At 30.5% G+C, this 27,957-nt stretch overlaps 1 protein-coding gene across 1 annotated transcript; it reads left to right on the top strand.

Moving 5' to 3' along the window:
• Positions 1 to 256: 256 nt before the first annotated feature.
• LOC126656836 ((-)-alpha-terpineol synthase-like) lies at positions 257 to 21,052 on the top strand. Its single transcript, XM_050351459.1, has 6 exons — positions 257 to 402; positions 2,522 to 2,783; positions 3,348 to 3,732; positions 4,343 to 4,705; positions 10,729 to 10,993; positions 20,879 to 21,052. Exons 1-6 carry the CDS (start codon positions 283 to 285, stop codon positions 21,050 to 21,052), a joined length of 1,569 nt encoding a protein of 522 aa, XP_050207416.1. The 5' UTR covers positions 257 to 282.
• Positions 21,053 to 27,957: the final 6,905 nt, after the last annotated feature.

The raw sequence follows: 27,957 nt of genomic DNA, 5'->3' as shown, positions 1-27,957 counted from the left end.
CCTTTGTCTTTGTAAATCGTTCTTGTAATTGGGTGGCACATGAAGTTGCCAAAAAAGCCCTTAATGACGTTAGTTTTTGTAACAACCCGCTAGCCCAAGTGGCTTGGCTGGAGTCGAGACTTGTCTAAGTCGTCTTTTCTATTAATGAAGATCACATTCTTCCGTTAAAAAAAAATGGTTGAATTGTGGACCCCAAGAATGTGTATATAAAGGTGTGATGATGGATCAGATACATCTTATCAATAAAAGAAAATAACCCAGTTTATAATATCTAATAGCAATATGTCAGTTTGCAGGCAGTCTACATCCCCCAACGATGAAATTTTAGTAAGAAGATCTGCTAATTATCTTCCTTCAATTTGGGACTATGATTTCGTTCAATCCTTGAAAAGTGAATTTACGGTAAACTTCTTTATATCGATAGTCTGATTGATTACATTACATTACATTACATATGCTCACGAGTGCATATTTCTCTTCTTGTTCTTTTTCTTAATTTTTTTTTAATAATTACTATTTATCCTTTTTCTTAATTTTTTTAATAATTACTATTTATCCTTGCGATAAGTTGGACATCACCATGCCTACTTCATTTTTTTTTAAATATGTTTTTCAAAATTAATTGTCTTTCATTTGTTGATTACAATATTAATCAACATGGTTAATTACAGTAATTGGCAAAAAGAAACTCGTCAATTTCTTTTTAAATAAATTAATTTAAAAATATAGAAATTCAACATTATATATAACTCTAATAATTGTTTAATAATCTAATTAACAAAAATAGTACAAGTAAAAATATTGATTTTACAAAAGGATATTTTGCACAACTATCATAGAAAACAAATAATTACAAAAATACTAGCATAAAAAATTATTTCCAATTTAATGTTTTAAAAATATCGGATTAAAAAAATGCACCAAAAATCCACTACCGGAGTCAGACGCAAGAGTCTGTCAGTGGATGTTTAGTATTCCAATCAAATTATAATCCAAATTTAACGTGAATCTGATGGATTTTGGTGGTAGATGTAATGTTTACTTTGGTGGATTTTATATTATTGTGTTTATATGACATGGATTTGAGGTGGATTAGACAAGGATTCTAGGTGAATTTATACAATATATTTTAATGAGCCTAAATAAATTCTAAATCATTATATTCATAGCAATCAAAAAATTTCAAGTGATTTTTATTAAATTTCATGATAATTAGAGAGAAGGTGATTTAAAAATTAAAATAATATTTAATCAACTATAGTCAAGTGGGTAATACACATTTAAGAGTCACCTAAATTCCACCCAATTTTTAATAACAGTCAATAGTCATTTTGTCAACAAAAAATATACCACCGTTGATTATATGGATTGCAAATGAGAATTATGTATCTAAAAAAAATTATAAATTAGGAGTTGGATATATTTATTATAAGTAATAAAATTGAAGGATTGAAATTTATCATAAATTAATTTTTAGAGTATATTTGTTAATTTTTTTCAAAAACATTGATGTGTAAAAAGATGGGATGATGACAAAAGTATTTAAAATTTTAAAAATATTTATAAAAGTACCTGTAAACTTTTTTATTTATAAAAATATCGACTGATTTAAAATTAATTACAAAACTACCAGAAAATAAAAATTATTTAAAAAATACGATGTGTATAATATCGGTATAATTAATGGTATAATTTTGGTGTATTAAAACTATAATCAGAGAATTTAAAAATAGTAATTGGTTTATTATTGGTATAACATCAGTATATTTTTGGTATATCGATAATAATTTATATATATATTTTCTAGTTGATAACATGTATATTTTTTATATATGTATTTTTCACAATAGTTGGTAATGAACTAGAGAATTTGTATATTTTTGATATAATTTTAGTATATTGCTAGTTTAATTTTTAGTATACGATGTGGTGTAATGTTGGTGTAATTTTTATCTAATAATAAAATTTCAGTATATTTTGATGTGTATACTCTTGATATATTGTTGGTATAATTGTGGTATATTATTAATTTAATTTTTAGTATACGATTTGATATAATTTTAATAAATTTTTATTTAATATTAATAAGATCTCAGTATGCATAATGTTGATATAATGTTAGTTTATTAGTATACTGACATTATACCAACAATATACACCGTATGTTTGTAATTATTTTTTATTTTTTGGTACTTTTGTAATTATTTTTAAATCAATTAGGATTTTTGTAAATGAAAAAAGTCAATTTGTGGTTTTATATATTTTCATTTTTTTTGGTAAATGGTGTAATTTCCTCTAAAAAGATTAATTACTATTACCATCATAAATTTAAATCTGAAGTACTATTTTTCCATATATTCTAAAAAGTTACTATTTTTTTATATTTTCCTTTTCTTAACCCAATATCAAATTTAAGGTAAGTAGGGAAATCCCAACCTAACATAAGGACCCCAATTGTATCTTCGGCCTACAATTTATGTATATGAAGTCTAATAAAGACTTAAATGTCAAATCAATACAGGCCAAGCAATATAGTGAAAAACTCAACAAGTTGAAAGGAGTGGTAAAGATGATGTTTGAAGAAACAACAAGTCCTTTAGATCAGCTTGAAATGATCGACTGCATGCAAAGACTTGGATTTTCATACCATTTTCACAATGAAATAGAAGCTTCCTTGACAAACTTACACACCATTAATTATGCACACAAGAAACAATATGATTTACATGCCACTGCCCTTGAATTTCGACTACTAAGACAATATGGATATTCTACAAATCAAGGTATAGTCCTTATCCTTAGGAGCTTAAATAATTAAGAAAAACAACTTAAAAACGCTAATAGCTTAAATATGAAAAAAAAACACACGTTTATTCACATATTTTAAAAAGACTTTATTATCTAAAAATATCTCATCTTTTTGCATTGACATCATGAAGGAATGCCATTTAAAAAATATAAAAAAAGTTTCAAATATATTGTTTACATTCGACATGCGTGTAGGTTTAATTTCAGCACTTTATAAAATATCAAGGTCTTATTTAGACTACGTTTTAAATATGAAAAACATATTTTAACATTTATAGACAGAAAAAACATGAATTTGAAATTAAAATTGAAAATGAGATAAAATTGACGATTTTGAAAGTTTTGAATACAAATAAAAAAGTCAAAAAAAGTAAAATATTTTTGGATGATTAAGCGTATGATAATATCTAATAAATACAATGTAATCTTAAATATAAGATAAATTTTTTAATGACAAAAAAATTCACCGTGTTCGTTGATGAGAAAGGAAAATTGAAAGATTGTCCTAAATAAATATAATATGAATGTTTTTGTGACAGAAATTTTTACTAGTTTCATTGATGAGCAAGGAAAATTCAAGGATTGTGTTGAAGATGATTTGAAAGGACTATTATATTTGTATGAAGCTTCATATCTTATGGTAGAAGGTGAGAATTTATTAGAAGATGCTCAAAAATTCTGTATCAAGCATCTTCAGAAATATGTGAAAGAAAAAAATATTGGTGAAGAAGAATATCTGGTAGTGCTTGTGAGGCGTGCCTTGGAGCTTCCTTTGCATTGGAGGACGCAAAGGTGGGAGGCTAGGTGGTTCATTGATGTGTATGAGCTGAATAAAAATATGAACCCTACATTTCTTGAACTTGCTAAATTGGATTTCAATATGTTACAAGCTATTCACCAGCAAGATCTCAAACATGTCTCCAGGTACTCATTATTTTATGGTCTAATGCCTTAAAAACACTCGACTAATCTCTTTTCAATCATATCCTGACGTTAAAAACTGGTCCATTTCATCCTATTTTATATTTCTTGTTTCGATAATATCCTTAAACATTAAATTAATCTTTTTTATTTGAAAAAAGTTTAAAAATATTCTTCAAACTGACCCTTTTTACACTAAATTGAACTTTTTTGAAGAACATTTTAAACTTTTTACTATTAAAAATATGTCAATTTAGTTCTTACGAATACAATTGATACGAAAAAATGTGAAATAGGGTAAAATTTAATAGTTTTCAACGTCGGGATAAGATTGAAAATGAGCTAAAATGTCGGATATTTTTACGGCATCAAGCCAATTTCATTAAGTTATTTTGTGCTAGTTTTACTCTTTTTTTTCAAATAAACCTCTGGCATTATTTGGATCGAGGGAATTGAGAATAAAAAACTAATTTATGGATTTAACTGAATGTATTGTTTGGTTAGAAAAAATATTAACAAATCGTTTTTTATCAAAAAAAAAGTCATACGAATCTATATATTTTCCATAAAAGTCACAAAAATTATGTTTTGTTTGATTTGGAATACATGCAAGGTGGTGGAAAAGGACTGGATTGGGTGAAAAGTTGGAATTTGCAAGAAACAGATTGGTGGAGGTAATGTTTTGGAGTGTGGGGGCAATATTTGAGCCTGAATATGGATACACAAGAAGAGTATTATCCAAAGCAGGCGCACTTATAACAGTAATTGATGACATTTATGATGTGTACGGAAATTTGGAGGAGTTAGAGCTGTTTACAGATGCTGTTGTGAGATGGGATTTGAATGCAATGGATGAGCTTCCTCACTATATGCAAATTTGTTTTCTTGCTTTGTACAATTCTATCAATGAATTGGCTTTTGATGATCTCCAAGATCGAGATGTGCACATCATTTCTTACGTAAAGAAAGGGATAATGTTTCTTTCTAACCTCATCCGGTCAATAATATTTATCGCTTTTGAATTTTTTTTATTAGTTCATAATATTTATTATTTTAGAATTTGAAATACCGTTTATTGCTATTTTTTTCAAATATTTTTTATTAATATATAATTTTTCGAGACTAAGAAAACCAATCACACATAAAAATAATAGTAATTAATTAATATAGATAAATTGATTAAAATATATACAAATCAAAATACGGTTATTTTTTTTGATATCTACATAACATAGCTAAAAGCGACAAATGTTATTGGATTAGATGGAATATCATTCTTATCCTTACCTAAAGACGATATCTTATGAATTACTATGATTAAGATAGCATGAATAAAAAAATATCTGGACCAATGAAATACAGAAATCCTAAAGAAGCTGTGTTTTCGAAAATGTTTTGGTGCCCGAAACTTTTAAAATTTCATATGAAACAAATGGAAGCGGTTTCTATAAATAACAAACATTCGACGCAATTTCCTATAAATAAAATTGCAAGAGTTCTCCACAAAAATGAAAATATAAATATGTTATTCATAAGCTTTATTATTCACTTTATTCTCAATGGACGTTTTTGAGCTTTTATGTTTTATTACATTTGTTAAATTTTAATTATAGTTATGAAATTTATAGATAATTTATTACTTACCGTTTTTTTAATTGCTTGTCCATTTAACTAAATGTATGTGTCTATAATTATTTGTCCATTTAAGTTTTTAAGATCAGTTTCATCAATCAAATGTATCTATTTTTAATAAATGACTCTATAATTTAATTTATAAATATTAACTAATATGACTATAGTATTTATGCTTATAATTAAAGATGAATAAATTATATCTTTTAGTATGTACAATTTCGGTTAAATGGACAAGTAAAAACACGGAGAGGGTAATCACTATGAATTTAAATTTTAAACTTTTAAGTATATATAAATTATTATTATTTATATGATCATTAAAAAAATTAAAAAAATTAAAAAATTATGATTTTAAAGATATTTTATATTAGTGATAATCAATATTATGGTAGGTCGTGGGTTAATTTCTCCTATAAGCACTCTCCTTTCTTAATTACATAAAAAATACTTTATAAAAATTGTTTATAAACTTTTTTAACATTTCATGTCTTAAATTGTTGAAAAATGTCGTATGTGGTGTCAATTTTGGGTTGTTTTTATTTTCTAGTTATTTAGTTGGACAAATGCATAAACTCTTTCAAATAAAAATATCACAATAAAGAAATCATGAATTTAATCATTTATTATTTTTATCAATTATAATTAAATTTATAAATTCTATTATTTATAGCATATTTAAAACATTTTATATCAATTACAGCTAATTTTATACAATTATATGTATTTAAGTTATATGTCTTAAATATACTTGTAATAACCCGGAAATTTAAGGATTTAAAATATAGCCACGTGTCTAATATTTTATTAGACGGACGTAGGTAAATTAAATTTTAAGATAAATTTAATTTACAAGTGTCCCTAAATTTTTAATATGGCTATAGGATTACAAATTTAAATTTTTAGAATTTAAATTTGGTTAGTTATATAGTTAACGGAGAGAATATGGATTTATGAATTGGGTGCAGAATAATTCATAAGTCCCTAGCGAATATTATTGGTGCCAATATTCGCAAAATATTTTAAAAAGGTTATCGTGAAAATTTGATAAAATTTGGAAGCAGAAATTTTATCAAGCGCAGTTAATGCGGGCTTAATAAATCAAAAATGATTTATTAAGAATAAAATATAAGTCGGATGGGAATAAAAATAATATTTTTATTCTTTCTATATTTTATTAGATTTTTGGTAAAATTTTCACGAAATTTGGAAATCGTTTCCGTTTGAGCTACGGACGACCAATTAAGAAGCTAGTACTAAAGTGGACATTTAGCCAATTACTATATATACAAACCTAAGTTACTAAATGAAGGCCATCTCCTTCATTTCTTTCTTCAGAAAGAAAGGAATTGAGCTGCTAAGCTCTGAAGACTTCGGCGATTTAGGGTTTCGCGCCGCTTCGTCCGTTTTTCAATTCTAACTCCATTTCTTCAACGATTACTCAAGTAATCGAGGTAGTATACCCGTATTAAACGTTTATTTTGATATATTTTGATATATTTTGAATATATATTCGTTTATAAACGGTTACCGTATCGAATCGAACGTAAACGTATTAGTTTTACGTTTCGAACGTGAATATGGATAGATTGGAATGTGTATACGTGTTAGGGGCGGAAAAATGGAGTTAAAGCACGTCGGAAAGCCCGGGAAATCAACTTTCCCGGGGCTGTGCACTCGGGTGCACGAACGTGCACCATTTGGTGCACGAACGTGCACCATGAGAGGGTGCACGAACGTGCACCCAAGGTGCACGAACGTGCACCATCTGGGGTGCACGAACGTGCACCAATTGTGCACGATCGTGCACTGCCCTGGGGTGCACGATCATGCACCCAAGGTGCACGATCGTGCACCATGCCGAGATGTCGATAAGGGGGGACTTTTCGGGGCTTTTTGCCCTAAGAACTTGACGTAGTTTCGTTGATTCGAAAACGTTTTAAAACGATAACTTGTGTTAGAAGAAATTGAAAAGGTTTTATATACTAAACCTAAAGACTTTTAAAAGGAGATTTTAAAAGTTAAGTTAAACGTTTATAATGGACTTTAAAAGAGTTAAAGTCAACGTTTAAACGGTTTTAAAGATTTAGCAATCGCTTTTGCTAAATACTTAGTATATGACCGAGAATTGTTTTGACAATTAGGTCTATACTATAAATGGTTTTCTTTAGGTATTGTGATACCTAAAATAACTTCTAGAGAGAAGTTAGAACGTTTTCTCAAAACGAGAATCTATAATATGGTTTTAAAAGAAAACAGACCATAAGTGCTATATGTTTAAATGATTACATGTTTGACCTAGATCTGGGTTTAAGGACCTAGAAATTTTATAGGAAACATATATTGATGTGTTTTATCCTGTTTGCTTTGTGTGTTTAGTCCGACCAGCTAGCCAGCAGTCTGACCACAACCACAGGATTAAGTTCCAGACCTAGCGGTGTTTGTGAGTTCATTTGTTTACTTTTGAATATTAGTATTCAATTGTTTTAAATCCATAAATCGCACTAAGTATGAAACTTAGCCAAGGAAGATCCACTGAAACGAGCTATCTATTGGGCAACAATAGGACTGTGTGATCACCGGTGTTAATGAACTAGATGAGAGGTAAATATTATAAGCATACATATTGAGATTAGGTTTTAAGCCAGATGCTTATAAAGCGGCTTAAACCTAATGGGTAGTCCTGAGGTGGCAGTGATTTAAGTTCCGGCCCAGCAACCCTATACAGAGTCAAGATGGCTGTGATACATATGTATACAGCACATCCTGTATTAAACAAGAGTTGTGCATCTGCATTATATATATGATAGCATTATAACGTAATCAGGATTAGGGTTTCATTTGGATCGAGGACTGGTAATATTTTTATATACCGATATTTTGTATATACGCGATTTTGGTATTTAATTGTAAACCTATCTACTCACTCAGAAATATTTATATTTCTGACCCCGTTGTTGTTTATCATTTTCAGGTACCTAGCTACCGGGTCTGGTCGAGCTTCCACCCTTTTCCATCAGGGAAGCTTATTCTGTTATTATGTAAATAACACTTTAAACTCTTAGCTGCTGCAATAGTGTATATAGGTTCGATATGCCTGTAGCCACGTCATGGTTCCTCTGTCTATATACTCTGATAGGAACCTGACTTTGTCTAGCTCTAATAAGTGGCTACTCAATAGGCATATGGTGTTTTATGGTGTCCCCTACGGGTGGCCAAGCTTCGTGTCTTTGGTCTGCAAAGACACTGTGTGTAGTTTTAGCTGGCCTTACGTTTGTGTGCCTGCTGTGCATGTTTTTAAATATGTTTGATATAACGCTTTGAAAAGGAAAGTGTTCTATATATTTTATTAAACATATTGTTCGGGTGCGCGGTTAGAAACAGGGCTGCCTGCGAGGCAAGGCACGTGAGCCAAGTCCCTGTACCACCGCACCTGTTTTCAGAAATGCGCGTGGGTCAGAATAACTAGGGTTATTCAACCAGCATTTCTGAAAGCGCGATATCGCCTATATGAATATTTTCAGAATGTGTTTTCCACGTTAAACGGAAAAATGTTTTAACGGTGTTTTCTGAAAACGGGTCGTACGCGATGTACGATATATATTTATATTTAAGAGGCGAAAAATTTATAGAGGTTTTAGGCTTGCTACGGGTTTCGGAACAACCATTCCCATTCCCTAGCGCCGGTCTCGGCTCGAGTTTCGAGGCGGAAATCGGGTCGTGACAATACTAAACCTTTCCGAGTGAGCTCAATTCTAAACAAACCTTTTAAAACCATCAATTTAGCCTGTTTTCAATAAATGTATTCTCAATTTTATCCGATTGATCTTTTTTTTTCAAAATAATACTAAATCTTTTCAAACATATTCAATTCTAACCAAATCTAACTATTTTTCATTTGAAAAATACTTATTAAAGTTATGAAAAAAAAATTGACAAAATGACCATAATTAAAACAAATAAAAAAGGTTTGATATTTTTTTAAAAAAAATGAGCATCGGCTAAAATTAAAATGTACTTATTGAAAATTGGCTAATATTGGTGGTTTTAAAATCGATCTCAAGCAAAAATATTTAATATTTTTAAGATGATAAACCTTAAATTAATTAGGTGTGATCAACAGACAACTCACAAATAATTATCATTTCTTTTGTTTATCTTTTTTGAATAAATTGAATGAATTTGACTATAATAGACAACTATTAGATAGCTATTACATAATCAAAGCTCAATTAGTGTAAGCGCTGGGATGCATTTTGTTGAGATCATGTATTTAATCTTTCTACAAGCTGTTTTTCTCTATAATAATAATAATAAAAAATAGTCACGATATAAATAAAATTAAAAATAACATGTTGAATAGATAAAATAAAAAGGCTTAATTACTTAAAAAAAACCCTCACCTTTAACTTCTTTGTCGTTTATATTCTAACCTAGGAAAATTATCACATATACTCATAACCTTATCTTTATGTTTCGCCTCTACCCTCGAGGTATTAAATTTACCTCTTTTCATTTGAAAAAAAAATTAAAATAGTCCTTCGTTTTTAGTATATATTCTAATTACACGTCAATGTTATTAATTATACAAAAACACCTTCTTCTTTAATAAAATCAATTAATTATAATTATTCCCGACCTATAACCGTACTCCAATTTTAGAATCCACTATCAAAATTAAAAACCGTAAAAAAACACTTTAAACAAAATTAAATTATTCTTTTTAAAAAATAAACTCCATCCACCGTCACCGTCCTCCTTCCGTGGAAGGAGGAACCTTCGTCCTCCTTCCACGGAAGGAGGAACAGATCTGTTCCTCCATGGAAAGGAGGAACAGATCTGTTCCTCCTTTCCAAGGAGGAACATCGTGTTCCTCTATGGAAAGGAGGAACATCGTGTTCCTCCTTCCATGGAGGAACACATTGTTCCTCCATGGAAGGAGGAGTGCTCCTCCTTCCATGGAGGAGCGCTCCTCCTTTTCCGGTGTCATTTTTGAAAATCGAATTTTGTTTTAAATAATAATATTAGCAGTTTTTTTTAAATTGGAGTATAATTGTAGTTTGTAATTAATAAAAAATATTTTATTTATTTTATTTTATTTAAATTAAAAAATTAATTAATTTTAGGACTTATTTGAACGTTTTTAAAGATAAAGTATTTGTTTATAATTTTTGTATTAGAAAAAGATATAAAATAACCCTTATATTTAGTTATTTTCAATAAGTCATCTTTTTTTGAAATTTAGGGTAGAGGTGAAACATAAAGATAAGTTCATGAGTATATGTGACAATTTTCCAAAATCAGGGTATAAACGAAAATAAAATTAAAAGTGAGAGTTTTTTAAGTAATTAAGCCAAATAAAAATAGCATCTTGAATTTTCAGTGGGCAGATTTATGTAAAGCCTATTTAATAGAGGCCAAATGGTATTATAATGGATACATACCAACTCTACAAGGATATCTGGAAAATGGATGGGTTTCAATAGCTACGCCATTGCTAGTAGTCCATGCAGTTTTTACAATCTCAAATCAAATTTCAGAGGAAGCATCAGCATACATAAAAAAGTCTCCTACTGTGATTAAATTGGCATCCTTGATTTCAAGACTTGCAAATGATCTTGGAACATACTCGGTATGTTATTCTGTTATTGTCTCTGAGCAACTTTTTTTTTATGAATAATATGTATATTAAGGCCAAAAAGAATGGTAAAAGAATCGAAACTCAAGGCTTTCGCACAAGAAGTAACTTACAAAGAAGCACACTAAAGGCTTAGGCCAAGAGAAACGAAAACAAAATCAAAAATCCGGGAACAAAATACAACGCGGATTTCTAAAGAAATCCAACCCCGAATAAGGGAAACTCCTATTACAAAGTTAAAAAAGAAAAGTCGCTCTCATAAAGCATCTAAAAATCACATCTTCCTTTGAAGAAACAACACCTTAAAAGACCCTTTCATTTCTACACTTCCAAATATCCCAAATAATGAGATAGCCGAGAACTTGCCAAAGCATCCAATATCGACTCAAAGGAATAACATTATTCCATTGAATCAAAAAGTCCGTGAAAGAGAACGGAACTACCCAAATGATATCCAACTTAGCTAGCACATAATTCCAAATACTGCAAGCAAAGGAGCAGTGAATAAATATGTGGTCCTGAGTTTCTATATTATCGCAGAGAGAACAAAAAGATTGATCAATCGAGATAAGAGAGCGCTTTACCAAAAATTCCAACATAGGAGCCCTTCCATGAATAGCAATCCACAAAAATAATTTCACTCTAGGAGGAGCAATCGATTTCCATACTTGCATAAAAGGATTGCGGATTCGAAGACTATTTATCTGCACATAATCTGCAGAATCCGAAGCAATAGCTGCTGAATTAAAGGGAACAACTCTTGAAGAAGAAATCCCTTCTGCGACGGCCACCGGAGCTGATAAAGGCTGCTGAAGTAACGGCGCCAGAATACCTGCTGTTGTTGAAGACGGAGGAGCAGTTGCAGTACCAGAAGAATCCGACATAAATCCAGGTTGCTGAGGATCAGTTTGAGCAACATTACTCGTCCCATGAACTGTTGACTCCATGAACAAAACAGATGCAGAATTCTGTTGATAAACAACAGGTCTGGAAGCAGTAGAGGCCACCTGAAAATCAGAAATGAAATCGCAAAAAGATGCAGCGGTGTAGATACCTGAGTTCTGATTTAATTGATTAAGAATAGTCTGAAATTCATTGAGCAACAACCCTTCATTACTCCGTAATCTTCTTCTCCACCTCCAAATACCCCTCCAAATGTCACAAATAGTTGCTTGTTTTTTGTTCGAAAGATTATACAGTCGCAGAAACAAGAGAGTTGCCTGTCCATTACCCAACTAATTGTCGTGCCAAAGTGAAGTAGAGTCGCCTATACACACTTTGAACTTCAAATTAGCTATGAAAATTCCCCAACCTTCTTCATCGCGGAGACAAAGTTTTATAATCCCTTTCCAAATGAAAGACATTTTTTTCGCATCTCCAAATAACAAAGAGTCCCAGTCATAAATTAACGAGCAACAAGAAGTAACATTGAACCAAATGGAATCACGATTCGTAGTCTGAAGTTTCCAAATCCATTTGAATAGAAGGCTTTGGTTTCTAACTTGTAAGTTGTATAGACCTAAACCACCTTTTTCAAACTTCTGGCAAACTGTTTTCCACGCTACCTTACTCATAACACGATTAGCTATATCACCCTTCCAGAGAAACCTCATCATATAAGTATCTAATTGGTTCTGAACCAGAACAGGCATAGCAAACAAGGACATGTAGTAAACCGGCACACTGAATAGGACATATTTGATGAGCACTAATCTTCCTGCTGGTGACAAAAGAGTTCCCTTCCATAAAGCTAGACGAAATTTGAACCGTTCCACAACATGATCCCATGATCCCGAATTTATACTCCTGCAAGTCAAAGGAAGAACCAAGTATTTTATAGGAAAATAAACAGGCTCATACCCCCACGATTTCTGCAGCTGATAAAAGATCCACTTCCGCCAAATTAATTCCCATAATAGAGCTTTTATGGTAATAAATTGTCAGGCCCGAAATCAACTCATAGCAACGAAGGATTCTAGTTAAGTTTCTTAGCTGGTCCACATCATAAGGAAGATACAAAACCGTGTCATCTGTAAATTGAAGCATCGAAATAGGTTAATTTTCAGCAGAGAACCTGTAACCTTGAATATACCCCTAATTCAGAAGCTATCTAGAAGACGCTTCAAACCCTCCACGGAAATGACAAAAAGGTAAGGAGATATTGGATCACCCTGACGAACACCCCTTTTAATGTCAATAGGATTGGCCAGACTTCCATTTACCAACACGGCTGTAGTCGCAGAAGAAAGGCAGGAGGACATCCACTGAATCCATTTGTCTAGAAAATTCATGCAACGCATAACATAAAATAAATAGTCACTGGCAATGCTATCAAACGCCTTATGAAAATCTAGTTTTAGAATTAGCATTTTGTCTTTCCTTCTATTCGCCAGATGCACAACATCATTAGTTATCATGGAACATTCCAAAATACTTCTTCCCCTCAAAAAAGCATGTTGGTTACCAGAGATCACATCAGATAGAACAAGAGATAACCTCTGAGAAAGAGCTTTAGAAAGCATCTTATAAATCCCATTGACAAGACTAATAGGACGGTAATCCTTGATATTAGAAGACCCAGCAATCTTAGGGACCAAAACCATGAATGAAGAATTTATACCCTTAGGAAGGGTATTAAATCTGTGAAAGACCGAGAAAAAATCAATAATAACATCCTTCAATAACGGCCAATCTCTTTTAGAGAAATAGAAGTTTAGACCATCCGGCCCCGGAGCTTTCGTGCTCCCACAAGACGAAATAGCTTTAAAGATTTCGGCCTCATCAAACGGGATAACCAGAGAACCTGCCTGCACTGCAATAATTTTATCAAAAGCAAGGCCTGAGATATCAAAGTCCACTCTCCCATTACAGCTAAAAGGATTAGTGTAGAACTCGCGAATATGGAACTTGATCTCCTTCGGATCCGAGTAAGAAGTACCGTTAACCGAAATAGAAGCAATATGATTGTTCCTGAAATGAGCCGAGGCAATGCTGTGAAAGAATTTTGTATTTTTGTCGCCTTCCAAATTCCATTTCACCCTTGATTTTTGAATATAAAGAGACTCAATCCTCTTCTCAGCTTTCCATAAGTTCCCTTTTAGAATAGCGATTTCAGCTCTATCCTCCTTTGACAACATATTAGTTTCGGCCTCAACCTCCTTCTGATGAATTTTTGCGTTCAAATTGCCAATGTGTTTATTCTGATCGCCAAACACTTCAAGATTCCAAACTTTCAGTTTCTGGCGCAGAACCTTTAGCCGTTGCACCAGATTAGTTGAACTGCCACATACTGAACTCCAGCTTGCCTTTAAAAAAGATTCAAAATCCTCATGATCCCACCAAGCATCCACCGATTGAAACGGCTTTGGGCCCCAATCTATTTTCTCAGAAGACCGAAAATAAATGGGAACATGATCAGAGCGACCACCGTACATCGCCGTCAAAGTCATATTTGGCCAAATAGAACCTGACGAACTTGATACTAGGCATCTATCAATTCGCGACTTTGAGATTGAATTTTGTCAAGTAAAAAGACGACCTTGAAGAGGAAGATCCAACAACTCTGAATTGTTGACGAAGTCCCGAAAAGCCAGCATAGAAGCAGAGCACTCTGAACAATTAAATATGTCCTCAAGATACAAAGTTTCATTGAAGTCACCGCTAATAAAGACAGTATCTATGAAGAACAATAAAGTAGATAGCTCATTCCAAAATAAAAGTCTCTCGGATGCCAAATTACTGGCATATACAAGTATGTGCCTGAAATTAGCATTATCATAAACAAAATCCATGGATATCCATCTCTCGCCCTTTGAAACAGTAACATTGCCCAATAAAATTGTATTCCAAATAAGTAAAAGACCCCCAGAAGCCCCATTTGAAGTAACCCAAGCAAAATCACAATCCAAGTTAAGCCATAATTTACGAACTAAAAAGACATCCACACTATCTTTTTTAGACTCCACCAAACCAATGAAAAATAATTTATTATCAGAGACCGATATGCGAATAAACAATTGCTTCCTATTATTCAAAAGACCACTACGAATATTCCACGAGATAAAACTAAGAGGCATTGACATATAAATGATAAAAACCTGAACAAGAAAAAGGATCACTGTCCAGTTCCATAAATCTTACTGCATAGCTCCTGTAAAGTTGCCTCTTTTGTATCAAGTTTAAAAACTCCCAAATCATAACCAATCCTCCAAGTTTTTGTGACCTCATCTTCAAGTGTTGAAGTTGCCGTATTCGCCTGGGAGCTGTCCAAAAGATTGTTTCGGTTTACAATGTAAGCATCAGATAAATCATTAATCTCCTCTCCAATATTTGATGTGCAAGAATGAATAATTCCCAGATAATCTATTTTCTTAATCAAACGTCCGGCCCCTGTCTTGTTGTGTTATGCACTTTCTTTCTCACCCACATTGTTCTCCAAAGTGTGAATCATGGCTTGACTAGCAATGCCCTGCTCCTCCTGATTACGAATCACCATAAGACCCGAAGTAACACTGTTGATGTTGTCCGTTGAATGCTGCAAAATTGGTTGCTCAATTTGCTTATATTGCACATCAGCTCCAACAGCTACCTCCAACATTTTTATAGCAGAATTCGTGCTCCAATCTACCCGTCTGGTAGTCTTTGAATTAACAGATAATTCATCTCCCCTATCATCAGAATTACAAGCACTATTGACTAACGCAGGGAGCAGCGAGAGAGACTTGACAACGTCCTCTTTCACCATCTCCAAGGTATCATCAAATAGGACACGTTCTGTCGTTTCCACGACATGAAACAAAACTGATGATCCTCCAATAATATCCTCTATCGAACAGTTCACGAAAGAACATGTTGATGAAATAAGAACAAGACCGGAATCGAGTCTTTTCTTCTCCGTAACATCTTTATGAACCTGAATGGACTCTCCAATCTCATTCCCAATCGTCATGAACACATCATTGGATATAGGCACACCTGAAATTGAAACCCAAACCAAACGTGTATATGCTTGGTTAAAGTCTTGTACCCATGAAAAAGACTGGAAAAAATCCGACAACAAGGGGCCTGTAACCAAGAATTCTTCTGCCTTCAGCAAACTTTCGAAAGTAATAAGAACGAGGTTGCTCCCAAGAAAAGAAATATTCTAAAAAGGGACCTTTTGGATTTGAAGGTAGCTCTTAACTTTCAAAATCGTTCTGATATCGGAAACCTTAGCCACGATTGACCTATCCATCCATTCGTTATTCTTTGGAATCAGAGCGTTGGGGATGTTCAAGCGAAGCGTGCATGGTTTTCAGGTGCCATAGCTGTATCAGAACTCACGTCTTTTGCTGGTGAAATAACCTGTTTGTATGATCGACCATCTCTCATGGCTGGAGATGATACTGATGTTCTGGGTTGGCTAGCAGGAATCTTCTTGGCTGGCTGAATAAAGGTTTTTGTTCAGGAAACCTTGAGATAAAGGCACGAAGTTTAAACTGTCCAATAGATATCATATTCAGACGTTCAATAATCCAAGGCAAAGACCTCGCTGTTTCTGGCCTGAGAAAACCGAAACTCACATTCCGCTTGGTAGCTTTCGTTGCCAGAGAAACTCTTCCCTTGACTCCATATCTTGCGAATACCTTTTCTAGGTCATGATACATCCAGTTCCTAGGAAAATTTTCAAAGTAAATAACGTTAGAGACCTTATCGCTACCGCTGCTGTTGAAGTCCTCCAAATTCTGCGTTCCCTGCCGTAATTCCCGGCTAAAATCAGTTGTCGGAGCCAAGGTGACGGTTGTTTTAGGGTTAGGGTTTGGTGGGTGTTTGGAGAGGGTGATCATCGCTCCGTTTTTGCTAAAATTGAATTTGCTAATCTTTGTCTCTGAGCACTTTCGTAAGATATTTATGTTATAGTGTATTTCTAATGTATTTATAGTGTATTTTTGTTGTTTTTCTGGTGCATCTAAATTTTTCTGGTGTATTTGTAGCGTTTATGATGTATTTGCAGTGTTTTGTGGTTTACACTATAAATATACTACAAAAACACTATAATTACACTATATATACATTATAATTACACTAAAAAAAACACCAGAAATACACTATAAAAATACCGTAGTTACACTAAATAAAACGATAAAAAAATACTTGAAAAAAAATTCCAGACAAAATCAGTAAAAAATAGCATAAATCGGTAAAAAGGTGAAAAGATATTTTAGAGATTAAAAACAAATAAGATATTGTTGGTAAAAAAAGATACGGCCTGTAAATATGTTTGAAAACAATGTAAAGTTGGAAATAAAATTCAAAATAATGTACTTTAGAAAATTTCCTCCAACGTTTAAGCTAAACTCAAATTCTTTTTGAAGTGCCAGAAACTCCCTAACGAGTGGGAGTAACTGTAAATTAATAGTATGATTATTAGATTTGAAAAAAATTTAATTTAATGAATGTTTATAAATTTAGTAACAGAATATTTTAGATATTCAAACAATAATTTAGTTGTCCCATGTCCCCTCTCTTATTTGTACTTGTCATGGAGTACTTATCAAGGGCTTTAGATCTAATTGATGATGGTAGCTTTGATTATCACTCTGGATGTAAGTCTCTCAGAATCAAGAATGTTAGCTTTGCAGATGACTTGTTTATATTCTGCAAGGCTAATACTAGAAGTGTCACCAAGATAGCAGATGTTCTTAAGCACTTCCATGAAGCTTCTGGTCTGCAAGTAAATATTAACAAGAGTTCTGTCTATTTTGGAGGTGTTAATGATAATGTGAAGACTGAAATCCTGAGCATTTTGGGCTTTAGTGAAGGCTCTCTCCCCATCAGATACTTAGGTGTCCCGTTAATCTCAAAAAGGCTAACCAAGGAGGACTGTAATAGCCTTATTGTTAAAATCACCAAAAGAATTTCTCACTGGACTGTGAGACACCTCACCTATGCTGGAAGATTGCAGCTGATCAACGCGGTTCTGTTCAGTATGCAGGTCTACTGGAGCAGCATTTTTATTCTTCCTGTGGCTGTTGTGAGAGGAGTGGAGAAGCTTTGCAAGAATTTTCTTTGGAAAGGTTCTACTGAATATAAACATGGGAACTTGGTCTCATGGTCTGATACTTGCAATATGAAAAGTGAAGGGGGCCTGGGAATTAAGAATATGAGGTTGTGGAACAGAGTTGCTGTCATAAGACATATTTGGGACCTTTTGGGCATGAAAGAGTCTCTTTGGGCTTTGTGGATTATTAAGAACAAATTGAAAAAGCTCAGCTTTTGGGGCATTACTAAACCTCTTATAGCTAGCTGGAATTGGCGTAGCAGTACAAACCTGAGACAGTATCTTAATAACTGTTTTAGTTATATTCTTGGAGAGGGGGAGTGTTCTTTCTGGTTTGATCCCTGGTGCAATGGGAAAGCTATTGTGAACTTGTATCCTGGTGTGTCTTTTAATGATGCAGATATTCCCAAGCACACTAAAGTTAAGGACCTCTGGAGTAGGGGAAACTGGAGATTTCCTGTTCCTATGGATGACCAAGTTGAAGATATGTGGAGTTATATCAGGAACAACTTTGCCATTGTGATAGAAAGGATAATGTTAGATGGAGTATCTGCTCCTCTGGCATATTCTCTATGAAATCTGCTTGGAGTCATTTTAGAGAGAAAAAGCCTAAAGTCCCTTGGTGGAAAGTAGTATGGGGTCCTGGTAATATTCCCAAGCAGAGCTTCATAGCCTGGCTTGCTCTTAAGAACAGACTGAGAACGAAGGACAAACTGAAGAAATGGAGGTGTATTGATTATGATGTTTGTGTTTTCTGCAAGAGGGAGTCTGAAACTGTCAATCATCTGTTCTTTGATTGTAGTATTCTTAGAGGCATTCTGGAGTCTGTTATGAGTGCTTGTGACATCAATAGAGATATTGTTACATGGAGAAGAGAATGGTCTTGGTACAGTAGGAAAACTGTGGGCAAGAGCCTGCTTGCTAAGGTCAGGAGATTGGCATTTATTTGCACTATCTATCAGATATGGAGAGGGAGGAACAAGATTGTGTTTGAGAAAACTCCAGTGGATGTTGAGGCTATCAAGGCTTTGATTAAGAGGGATATTCTGATGAAGCTTTTTGCTAAGAAGAACAACTCTGTATGCTTTCAGAATGTATACCAGAAGTGGTATAGCATGTAATTAGCTTGGTGTCTGCCGTTTTGCAGATTAGGTTGTAATTAGTCTTTTGTGATTAATATATCTCTTGGTACATTTTACCAAAAAAAATAAATAATTTAGTTGTCTTATTAATGATTATATGTTATTAAGTACTAAAAGTAGAAACTTGTAAAATTTTAAAAACGGCGTGACTATGAAATTTACATATTTTTACTTTAGTATTAATGCTTATAAATAATTGAATATTAAATATTTAATTTAATTGTAATTTTTTATTACATTACTGATATATATTAGTTATAAAATACGGAAAAAATTATAAAATTATAAAAGTTATATGATTATAAAATCTTAAAATTTAAATATATTATTAATGTTTATATATAATTGAATGGTCTATTTAAATATAAATCAAAATTTTGAAATTTATAACATTACATATATTAATAAGTTATAAGAACTAATTAATATTAGAAATTGTACATCAAAAAAATATATTATAAATTAAATAATAAAATCTAATGTAAGCTGTCTAGACTTAATATTAAATTTTATTGATCAGTATTTTGACAAATGGACCGGTCATGGATTTGCAAATGATAATTGTTTCTTTATTTATTTAATTTAAATTATTTTTTTATTTCCTTAGATACTTTTATTACTAGTTAATGTTTAAATTTATAAAATATTTAGAAAATTTTATATATTATTAATATTTATGAGTTATAAAATATAAAAATTTCTTAAAATTTTAATAATAATTTATTTAAATTAATTAAAACTTAAACTTAAAAAATTAGTGTTTTTATGTTTATGAAATTTAAAGAATTTTTATTGATATTTATAAATTATGTAATTTAAATAGTTTGAATATATGTTTAATGTTTATAATTTAAAAGATTGACGTTATTTTAAAATATATTAAATAAAGTTGAAACTTATATGATTTTAAAAATTTTGTGGTTAAAAAATTTGAATATTTTAATTTATTATTAAGTTTTATAAATTATTGAATATAAATAATTATTTAAAATGTCATCCATAAATTATATTACAATAAATATTTTTACATATTGCTTAAATGTATTTCATTTCCATAAATTCAAAATCTCTATCTATTTAAATATGATCATTTTATAACTCAATTTTTTAATTCGTTAAACTATTATATTTATGGTGTGACTTCTTTCTATAATACTACAAATTATATCAACTAATTCAACTTGCATACTAAGATTAGGCTCTAAAAAAAATTAAAATAGTATTACATAAATTAAAATTATAAATAGAAAAATATAAAATTATTTTATTTTATCTTCCAATGTTCGAGCATCGACCTAATTATTATTGTTCTTTAGGTTAAGACATGTAATATGCTTGTTGTAAAATTCAATTTGATATCAAAAACTTAATTTATATTAAAATAATATCTATATTTCATTTTTATTTCAAGACATAGTGTTTTAAAATTTTCAAATCAAATTAAGGTGACGTGGCGATCAGTAGAGGAATATTCTAAAAACAAGCTGCTATGTGAGACACCATATTTAATGTCGTTTAACGTGGCGGATAACATGATAATCTAAAAATATGTTTTACTTGATTACCCTATTAAATCGTTAAATAACTAAGTATAATTGTCTCAAATAAAAATTTAAATTTTTTTGATTTTAAATTAATTTTTATATAAAAATTACAATTCGCCTTTTTAATCCTTTTTTATATAATTTTTATATTTAGAATGAGATAAAGAAAGGAGATAATCCGAAATCAATCCAATGCTACATGCACGAAACTAGAACTTCAGAAGAAGAAGCTCGTAAGCATTTGCATTATTTAATTGGTGAAGCATGGAAAACGATAAATGAAGATCAAATTAATAATACCATATTCTATTGTACTAGTACTTTTTAAATTATATAATGTGAACGTTTGATATTTTTTTGCTAGTCACATATCCAGGTTGTGTTTGATATGTATATAAATTTGTTTCAGTTTAAAATTAATTGCAATGATATATTCAGGTCCTAATGTTAATTACTTTAAAAGAAAGATATGAGGATACATTTGAAATTATAATTTCATCAATAAGGATTATTTAAAATTGGTCTAATTGCGTGAAAATATCAATTCTATTTTTAATATAAATTTCTCCAAATACTTCTAAAGTTAGAAATCTATTCAATTAAACAAAATAAATTTAACTGTGCATATATGACAATTAAATACATAATTGTTTTTGAAACATTAGAATGAAAAATAATTGTCAATTAGGATATCATATAATTGTCAATTAAGATATCACATAATTCAGATAAATCAATTTAAGTATTTGTAGTTTTTGAGTTTAGCTTAAAACGTTTTTTGAGACACTATTTGTAAGGATTATAATGAGGTTTGGAAATTTTTTATTTTCATATTCGAAATCAAAGTTTACTATTAAAATGAATTTGAAAATTGAGATCCAATAATCCAAACTTTTTATGATTATCAATTGTGACTGCTTGTTCTTCTACGTTGAATTGGGATTCATTCATATTTAGAAGGTGTTTGGTTGGACTAAAAAAGGCCAGGAATGGAAATGGGGATGACCCATTTCCATTGAATCTGTTTGTTTCATAAATAAAGGCCCGAAATGGAAATTTTAAAGAGAAAATTACACCATATCACCCAAATTTTGAAATTTTTATGTTAGTGACTTTTTTTTTTGTCGAAAGATAGAAATTTCATTAGATAAAACAAATCGACTACAAGAGTCTTGATTCTAGTCACGATTTTTAGACTAGAAAATACAACAAACCTTACAAGGGCTTTTTAGCTACTAATAGTAACCCAAAAAAACTCAAAACATCCAAATCTAACAATAGATCTAGCCTAATGAGCCTAAGATTACAGATCTGAAAAAATTACAAGAATAAGCCATCTGACTAATAAAATTGTAACCTCAAAGATCTGCAAAATTTCTTCCACTTTGCCGGAGTATACCGGATTTGCTGAGGAAGACAACGGAAAATCGCCGGAACAAGCAGAGATGTCGGACATGCCGAAACATAAACGTCGGACATGTCAAGCACACGTCAAAAAACGTCGGGACAAACAGAGACGCCGGATATACCGAACAAACGTCAAAAGTCACTGGGATAGATGCTGAAACTTGCTGGAGAATCACCAAAAAACCAAAGAAAACTGAAACTGAGTCCCATAAAGGGTAGAGAAGACTCACATGAGAGTAGATGAAATAAAAGGAATCTCAAAAAAACTAACATAATAATTTATGAAGAATACTTCATTTATTTGTTGCAAAGTAAAAGATTTAGAGGATTTTAAAGGTTGGAGAGTTGGTTTTGGCCCAAAAAATGGCCAAAACCACCCCTTAAGAGTTGTGCGGCGGTGGGTTTCTAGGGAGAAGAAGTTGAGAGAGTTTTAGGGTTTTTTGATAGAGTCGGAGTTAGTTGAATTGGTGACTCCAGCTAATCTTACAAACCAATTTTCATAATTAATTAAAGTAATTAATCAAGATGAGGAAGTCTAAAAAAGTGAGACATAAAATTAGGTAACTGATGCAAGGAGAGGAAGAAGAACCGTCGCCTTTGATAGCAGTGGTGCTGCCAAAAAGATGAAGTTGAGAGCTTTGTGTAATAGTGGCAGCAAGAACAGTTAAAATACGGTCGAGTAATACAATTCAGAATTGAAGGTTAACTTAAAGGTTAAAATTGTCCTATTTCAGTATAAAATTAGTTTATTTTGGGTTATGGGTAGGGGTGAGCATCGGTCGGTTCGGTTCGGTTCGGTTAGAATATTTTCGGTTTTTTCGGTTTTCGGTTTGGGAAAATCCCAATCCAAACCGTTCTTTATTTAACCAAACACCAACGTTTTTTTAACCGAAAAATTTCGGTCGGTTCGGTTTCGGTTTCCATAATTTTTATCGGTTTGGATTTTTAAAAGCCATAAAAAAAGTTAAAGTAAAGCCTATAATTTTTAATAAAAAAATAAAATAAAATCTATAATTTTTAATAAAAAGTTAAAGTGAAGCCCATAAATTAAAACTACAAATACATTATAACATAATAAAATAAAAACCTCCATTAATAATTACAAATATTAGGATTTGTGAATTAAAAATATATATACATATGTTTTTGTCCCTCTACTTAAATAATTAGAGTCTAATAAACTTTTATATATATTTAAATAACGATTATTAACTCATACATCAACAATAATTAAGATACAAAGACAAAATACATATTAATATAAATATATATGGATATTATTTTTTAAAAATATATATATTTTATATTAATGTTCGGTTAATTCGGTTTTTCGGTCGGTTCGGTTTTCAAAACATCCAAACCAAACCGAACACCGAACACCAAACTTTACCTAAAGTAGAAACCGAACCAAACCATTTTCACCGAAAAACCGAACCAAACAACAAAGTTCGGTTCGGTTTGGTTCGGTTTTTCGGTTTGGTTCGGTTCTTGCTCACCCCTAGTTATGGGTGATTTGTGAAAACTTTTCTTTCTCTTGCTGAAAATAAATTTGTGAGGTAAAAATAACAGGATGATCTTTTAAGGGATTTGTGTAAAAAAACAAAAACAAAACTGTAATGTCTTGAAAGATATACCTCGTAAATGTTGATTTGGTGAAAATTGTTATACTCCACCTATTTAATGTTTTATCTCACTTGTCTTTTCCTTTTTCATCTCAATATTTTCATGTCTGACTCGTATTTTTCCTTTCTTATGGAATATGAACACCACTGGCTAATTTATTTATTTTTTCGAACATAATTTTTTTTATAACAAGTGAATCAGTGCACTTTAAATTTTTTAAAATAGGATCATAGTACATTTTTTTAATTAAACTAAGATTGCTGAAAACAAAGATATATTTATAATCTTTTATAACTGCATTTTTATTTTAAAATAAATAAGTTAGTCAATAAATAGGATGATAATAAAATTTATTTACATTTTATATTTTTTGAATTAGAAATTTAATAATTATGTTTAATTAATAAATTTTTATGATAAAGTTTCGTATATTATTTTAAAATATTAAAAATTAATTTTATATAACACTAAAAAATAAAAATCATCGAAATAATACAGTATTATTGAAAAATTAGAATCCAACATTATTTTAATAGTTTAAAATTTATATTTGAAAAATAATTATAGTACAATATTAACTCTATAACATAATATTAAATTTATTAGAAATTTAGTAGTTATTCTCCTAATTATTGTTTATATTTTTATAACTAAAAAAATAAACTCACTTTTTACAAATGTTTTCTTTTTTACAATTATGATTGTTTATAAGTTTTTTAGAGAAAATAATTTATATTTATATATATACAAATTTTTGATATGGATAAAGAATAACTTATACTCCCTCCATTCTAAAATAGTTGTCGCTTTAGCCATTTTCACACAAATTAAGAAATCAATAAATATGTCTAAAATTATAAGTATCTTTATTAAATTAGCCCTTCTTAAAAATTGTTAACATTAATTAGTATGACTCTTTATTTGTATTTTTGTATTCTTTCAATGAATTGATGAGGGATATATGTGGAAAAATAGCAATAAATGCTTTTTTAGTATTCTAAAGTGACAAGTATTATGGAACAAAAAAATCTCCCTAAAGCGACAACTATTTCAGAATGGAGGGAGTATTTTATATCATATAAACTATAAAAGTATATGTATGTAAATTATGATTTAATGTCAATTTTGGATATTGTCTCAAAATTTACTTTTAATAAATAATAAAGTTTTATGGAATAAATAAATTAATTTGCTATATATATATTAAAAAATTATTAGGTTTTCAACTATTATTATAATATACTCCCTCCGTCCCACTTTATAAGTCACATTTAACTTTACACACAGATTAAGAAAACATTAATTATTTTTATTTTTTCATGTTTTTTCATGTTTTGCCCCTATTAATGATAGGGAAATTTTTCATAGAATTCTTTTAAGATAAATAAAATAAGGGTAAAATAGGGTATTTAATGGAAAAATATTCTAAAATAAATGAGACTTTTTAAATTGGACATCTCAAAATGAAATATAGGAATTTTTAAACGGAACGGATGGAGTATCATTTTAAAAAAAAGTAGTACTCCTAGAAATAAGCATTAAATTATTATTGGCTTAATATATTATTTAACCCCTAAACTATACCATTTTATTCTCTGCGACCTCTAAACTAATTTCGTGTTCTTTTAGATCTCTTAATTCTTTTTTTTTGTTCTATTTAACCCCTCAATCGGAATGTGCACACCACGCGCGATGACGTGGATAAAATTGCTGACATGACTTTGCTGACATGGGGTTAAATAGAATAAAAAAAATAGTTAAGAGGTCCAGTGGAACACAAAAATAGTTTAGAGGTCATAGGGAATAAAAGGGTAAGGTTTAGGGGTCAAAAAATATACAAAGCCTAAATATTTTTTTAATTTAAAATAAAAAGTGATATACTTTACATATTATTTGAAAAAATCATTTAAGGCTTTAGAAATCATGAAATTTAGCGTGTTTTTCAATTTTAACATAAATTTTAAAAATTTAGAATTGATTTGAAAAGTCTGAAATTGCAAAAATTTAAAAGCTGGTGTAGTGTATTAAAAATTTTAAAATTGGGAATTCGTGAAACACGTTAAAAATTATAATTTTTTTAAAAAATTTAGTCTTTTTTTTATATTATCACATTATAGTAAATTTATATATTTTATAATATTGTTAAAACAGACAAACTTCATTTATCATTATTGAAATGTAAACAAATATTTACATGTACAATAAGCTATATTATGTAATTATTTGACTAAATTTTAATTTTTTTTTTATTTTTCTAGAAGATTAAATGGATAAAAATTAAATAATTGTATTTTTGAGAAGGTTAAATAGGTAAAAATTAAAAGTTTGAAGGTGCAATAGAAAAATAAAATAAGTTCAGGGGTTAAATAGAACAAAATAATGTAGTTCGGGGGTTCAATAGAATAATTTATGCATTTTAATTATCCTTCACGCGCTTCAAATCGTTTGAAAACACGCGCTTTTGCCATGTTGGAAGAAAAAGGTAAGATCGGCAAAAAAATTGCAGTTGACGGGTTAAATAGAACAAAAAATAAAGTTAAGAGGTCGAATAGAATATCAATTTAGTTTAAGAGTCACAGAGAATAAAAGTGTATAGTTTAGGGGTCAAATGATGTATTAAGCCAATTATTATTGATAACTTAGTGGTAATATGACTTAAGGGCTAAACAATCTCACCAACTTGTAATGCTCGTAAGTCAAATAACAACGGCAATCTCTAAATAAGTTTCTCGAGATAAGCATGCAACTAGTCCGGATACTAGAAATAGCACACATGTCGGCTCATCTAGATATATATGTCAAACCTATCTCAGGGTTATTCGGTTATTTCATTAAAAAAATAACAGAGCTACCTTATCTCGGATAATGCGTGCCTCACAACAAAAGGGGTTTTTGATTTTTGAGTGCCTATAAAATATTGAAATTTCCGGTTTAGTGCCTATTTGAAATTTAATTCTAAAAGAGTGTCTGGTCCCACGCGTTCCGCATTGTGGAAATGCGGAACACGTGGCGTTCCGCATTCCTACAATGCGGAACACATTAATTAACTGATTAAATCAACAATCAGCTAATCAAGCAACTTTAATATTTGGGCACTTTAACAATTTTAAAAAAACGATATAATATTAATAAACGATTTTAAATTAATATTAACAAACGATATAAATTAACAAATGATATAATTTTAAAAAACGATATAATATTAATTTTATTTAAACAACGATTTTCAAAATAAATAATATATTAAAAATACAACATCTACTACAAATGACAAAAAGCAAATTTAGTGTATCAATATTATCTAAATAAAAATTTAATCTAAAAATTATATATCCATTTTCGTCTTAATAAAGTTTGATCACTTAAAAAAGTATATTATTAAAAAAATCGACTTAACATTTATAAATTTAAAAATTTTGTACGGTATTGATAAAAAAAATTAAAACGCAGTATGATATTTTTAACTCATATTAAATTGGGTTGTTTCAATTTTTTTATAAATATTATCATACTAATTTTTTAAATCTTACAAATGTCAAATCGATTTTCTCAATAGTATATTTTTTTTAAGTGATCGAATTTTATTGAGGCGAAATGAATATATAATTTTTAGATTAAATTTGTATGTAAATAATATTAGTACACCATTGATTGGGGAGACAAAAGTACTCCCCAATCATTAGGGAGTAATTAATCAACTGATTAAGTAATTAATTAGTTGATTAATGCGTTCCGCATTGTAGGAATGTGGAACGCCACGTGTTCTGCATTCCCACAATGCGGAACGCGTGGGCCCAGACACTATTTTGGAATTAAATTTTAAAGAGTCACTAAACCAGAAATTTCAATGCCTTATAGGCACACAAAAATCAAAAACCCAACAAAAGGGACCATAAAAAATACACGAGAATGTTCCCGCATTGTACACACCTGACACACTACTTAAAGCATAACGGAATTCGCCAACTCAGCTAACTGAAACCCTAAATGTACTTCTTTATTCACCATTTTTACTCCATTTTTTCTCTTCTCTTTTCTTTCCCAACTAAACTAACTTGAGTGTCGGAGCAAACAGTCGGAGCACCCTTCTGATGTTCCTTCTAACCTATGTGTTCTCTGTTCTTCTGATCTTTGATAACTTGAAGGTGCTTCAGTGATTTATCATATATCTTCATTCGTTAAACTATTAAAATTATTATAATT

Source organism: Mercurialis annua, linkage group LG7, assembly GCF_937616625.2.
Source record: "Mercurialis annua linkage group LG7, ddMerAnnu1.2, whole genome shotgun sequence".
In the NCBI taxonomy this organism is placed as follows: Eukaryota; Viridiplantae; Streptophyta; class Magnoliopsida; order Malpighiales; family Euphorbiaceae; genus Mercurialis; species Mercurialis annua.
This window is presented reverse-complemented; position numbering and strand designations above follow the sequence as displayed.

Bases quoted from the DNA above. Each gene is read 5' to 3' on its own strand.
- LOC126656836 (XM_050351459.1), top strand. From the start codon at position 283: ATGTCAGTTTGCAGGCAGTCTACATCCCCCAACGATGAAATTTTAGTA. The intron at 403-2,521 runs GTAAACTTCTTT...AAATCAATACAG, and splicing joins CCTTGAAAAGTGAATTTACG to GCCAAGCAATATAGTGAAAA. The intron at 10,994-20,878 runs GTATGTTATTCT...TTTTATATTTAG, and splicing joins ATGATCTTGGAACATACTCG to AATGAGATAAAGAAAGGAGA.